The 4,423-nt window shown below is 42.1% G+C and overlaps 1 protein-coding gene across 1 annotated transcript; it reads right to left on the bottom strand.

The window, feature by feature from the left end:
• Positions 1-3,033: 3,033 nt before the first annotated feature.
• On the bottom strand, positions 3,034-3,580 carry SARC_05683 (hypothetical protein; the record flags this gene model as incomplete). The annotated part of the gene is made up of 2 exons (XM_014300450.1): positions 3,034-3,188; positions 3,394-3,580. The coding sequence occupies 2 exons, from the start codon at positions 3,578-3,580 to the stop codon at positions 3,034-3,036; spliced, it is 342 nt and encodes a 113-aa protein (XP_014155925.1).
• Between the last annotated feature and the right edge of the window lie 843 nt (positions 3,581-4,423).

Below are 4,423 nucleotides of genomic sequence, written 5' to 3'. Positions count from 1 at the left end.
TATATACGCGTATCTATGTGCTTGTATTTCGTTGATAGTACCCCATGATGGGTTGTTGTATGCACAGGGTCTTTTGCGCTCGGGTGAAACAGCTGATGATGCCATAAACCGATTGATTGACTTTGCTGGCGACAGACTGGAGGCACTCATGTTTAACTGTGGTGTGTTTTTTTGGGTTCAATCCCTTTTTATTCAATTGTTGTGCTGTGTTTGTCTTGTCTTGTTTTGCCTTGTGTTGTGGTGTGGGGTGTTGTCTTGTCTTGTGTTTAATCTGCAATATATGTTGCGTAAATGACTTTTATTCGTTTGGGAGTTAACGTTTAATCTGTGCGACGTTCAATTGCGAAGGGATGCACTTCCCAAATACTGTGCGTTGTGTACAGCTGAGGCGTTCAGTACTAGGGTTTAAGGGTTTATGGTTTAAGGTTTAGTACTGCGAGTTAGTCATACGCTATGGGATTGCGAATGATCGACACATACACTCAGTATGAGTTTGGGGATTTAGGGTTAGGGTTACTAAAACCCCAAAACCCTAAAACCCTACACCTCAGTATGCTGGAATAAAGTACAGACAGATAGCCACACACCAAAAGATGACAAACCCTAGAACTCTAAAACTCCTATGACACTGCATGCAACACAGGTCTCGTGGAAGGGGTGATACTGGCGGTTGAATCGCTTACGACAAACACACTCAACCGAATGAAAGCGATAGATATACATTTGGGTGTCTACCCCAACAGACTCACAGCTGTGCCTGAGGGCTGGTAAGTGCAGCGAGTATCGGATGTGTGTACATCTGTATTCATATATATATATATATGTATATGTAAATATATATACATATATATATATATATATATGGGTGTGGGTGTGGGTGTGGGTGGGTGTGGGTGTGGGTGCGTGTGTATGTGGGTATATATATATATACATATATATATGTGTGTGTGTATGTGTGTGTATGTATGTATGTATGTATATATATATATATGTTTGTGTGTGTTTGTGTGTGTGTATGTGTGTGTGTGTGTATGTGTGTATGTATGTGTGTGAAATCTGTTGCACTCCGATTGTCGCCATACAACCCCTGCCATCTTACACTACGTTGAGGCTAACATAGGTATTGGGTATTCCATTTATAAATTCCCTTGTACTTTTCCATATGACCCTATTCGGTGCTCTATTTATATACTCTATTTGGTGTTCTATTTATATACTTTGGCTCATATTCTTCAGGACAATGGGCTCTACACCCGACGCACAGCCAATCAGAGTTGACTTGGACGAAGCGAAATACACGGAATGGTGCGAACGGTTCATGGACAAAGGTGTAACCTACATCGGGGGGTGCTGTGGCATCTACCCCTCTTATATTGAAGCGTTGAACGGGGCAGTGCAACGGAGAAACGCGTTAATAAAATAACTCACGTTTAAGCCATACACCGAACCCGAAATGATACGATTATAAACACATATATGGCAGATTCATTTTGTATATATGTATAGTGGTACTATATATATATATATATATATATATATATATATATATATATATATATATATATATATATGTGTGTGTGTGTGTGTGTTACGCTGTAGAGGTAAACATAGCACAGGTGTTGCACCGCCAACAGTGCTGAGTCTCACCCATACTGTGTAGTGTGTGACGTGATCGCATTGAGTTCGTACAATTGACTCGTTCGGTCGGTCTAATTTTATTTATTTATTTTCCATCAAAAGGCAAATCTTAATTTCTCATGTAAAGCTGTATTAGACTGACGCAAAAAAACGTTAACGTTTTCGCGGTGCGCTCATACACATCTCCACACGTTACCAGCACGGCCTGTGCACATCTGCGCAATACGTTGCCACTGGTCAATCAACGGGCGTCAGTAGAAGCGCTGGCGAACGATAAACCCCTTTAAAAAACTGGGTTTTAGGGGTTTTAGGAAAATCCAAACTCTATACCCATATTTATGACTGGGTTTTAGGGTTTTTAGGCAAACCCTAAACCGCTACACACCTTCCGGGAGTACTCATAGAGGCCATGTGTGAAAGTGTATGCCACAACCCGGCCATTCGCGTGAATCAATCGCTGACACAGCCACTGCAACTGCGATACAGTGACTGCAACGGCACACTACTGAGTGTTTGGCGTTTGGTCTGTGTATGTATGGCTCTGTAGGCTCATGAACGGTATCCTTAGAACCACAACTGACACCACACCTCATACATAGTACACCCATGAATATACTACACCTGCGCCTTGGCACTGCTAATGTCTGCGATCACCTGCGCCTGACAATGCATACAGCTGTGTTGTGTGGACTGTCTACGGAGCACACTCTCCGCAAAACCCTAAACCCTAGAACTCCGTTGGGGCGAACGTGCTTCCGACCGCCACTCAGCCAGTAAGTCCGCAACGGTATGTACACAGCCACGCAGAGTCCAATAGCCGGTTGTCATGACAACCAATGCCTCGCCACGCCATGGCATGTACTTTTATATGGTGTGATGGTGTGCTGTGATTGTGTGCACTGTACTGTCCGATGAAACCGCCTCTTACGACGAGCCGTGCTGTTGTTTGCTGTGGCTGGTGTGTGTGTTTGTGCGCGTGTCTGTGTTTGTTTGTTTGGGTGTGTGTTTGTTTGCTTGGGTGTGTGTGTGGGGGGTGGGGTTGCTATATATAAAGTCTTCCCATTCTTCCACTGGCCCCACGTGCGCCGCTGTCAGTCAGTCAGTCAGTCACTCCGTTTAACGCCAACACATTGACAGTCGATGGGATGCCAAACCCTAAAACCCTATGCCTTCTATCGCATTGGGCCGACAGTGTTACAGGTCCAGTGCTCACCGATCGCACGATACAATTGCTGAGGAGCTGCGGTTGTAAATACGACACGTGCAACGTAAAATACGACACGTACATCGTAAAATACGACACATACATCGTAAAATACGACACGTGCAACGTAAAATACGACATGTCTACCGTACAATACGTGGCGCCCATTGCATGTACCACGTGTCTACTGATCAGTGCAACATGATCCCATCGCAGCACTGTTTGTTCTGTTTGTTTGGTAGTGCGTGCGTTGATTGAGTACCTTGAGTGGCTCTGCACGTGTTGTCGTTGGCACTTGCGTTGATTTGATTGTGTGTGTGTACCTTAGGTGGCTGTGTACGTGTTGCTGCGTGAGTGGTGAGTGATGTGAAGGGCACGAGCGTAAAGGCATTGAATCGATCGGCAATACTTCCGTCGCACTTGCACCTACCACAACACCCGACTAATCGTACATTTAAGAGCAATAGACCTAAAAGTACTCATAGAGTGCTCGGTTACTCTATTGTACCATCTCAACGGTCGCACAGCGTGCTCCGAGTACTACCCCCAACGACCCACACTGACAGAGCCCTTGGCGCCCCTAGACATCATCATCTGCAGAAGAAGCGAAGGCGAACGCTCATTAACAATGGCGTGTGTGTATACGTACATGCTTGCGTGTCTGATACGGGTTAGTCCATTCGTGCGTTTAAGCGTTAGTGCTATCTCAGGTGAACCATTTGCCACAGATTCGCCCATGAGCACCGTGTCAAGATGTCGCGAGAGCGATCAGTGTCTCATGCGGGCGATTGAGAGTGGCGATACAGCCGTGACAGCATTGACTATACTATCTTCTCGGTAGATGTGGTGTTACAAGTGTGTGCCTGTATATGCATATGTATCTGTATATAGAGATACATACATGCGTTTGTATATGAATATGAATATGGATATATATATATATATATATAAATATAGTTACACGCATGTCTGAATATGCAATAAATATATATATATATATATATATATATATGTATATATATATATATGTATATATACAGAGTATATATTATATATATATATATATATATATATATAAATATATAAATATATAAATATATAAATATATATATATAAATATATAAATATATAAATATATAAATATATATATATAAATATATATATCATAGCATACCGTGATACGCCCACATGGTGTCCTTCGGCGACTTCCGTGCTGCTTTGACGTACTGTTGATTATCGGCTGGTAACTCCTACAGTGATAGCACGATTGTGCATGGATGTATAAACAAAGTGTATGTAATCACTGAAATTGTACTGTTGTCTATTGACGGTTGTTGAATAACCTCCGTGACATGTAGGTGGAGGGGGTCGTAATAGACTGTATAGATATATGTGTACATTAACTTACCTACGTACATTTAACTACTTGCGTACATTAAACTACCTAAATACATAAAACTACCTAGTGTATGGAACTACCTATGTACATTTTTAACTACTTACGTATATTAAACTACCTATGTACATTTTTAACTACTTACGTACATAAAACTACCTATGTACATTTTTAACTACTTACGT

This window comes from Sphaeroforma arctica (assembly GCF_001186125.1).
Source record: "Sphaeroforma arctica JP610 unplaced genomic scaffold supercont1.371, whole genome shotgun sequence".
Lineage (NCBI taxonomy): Eukaryota > Ichthyosporea > Ichthyophonida > Sphaeroforma > Sphaeroforma arctica.
This window is presented reverse-complemented; position numbering and strand designations above follow the sequence as displayed.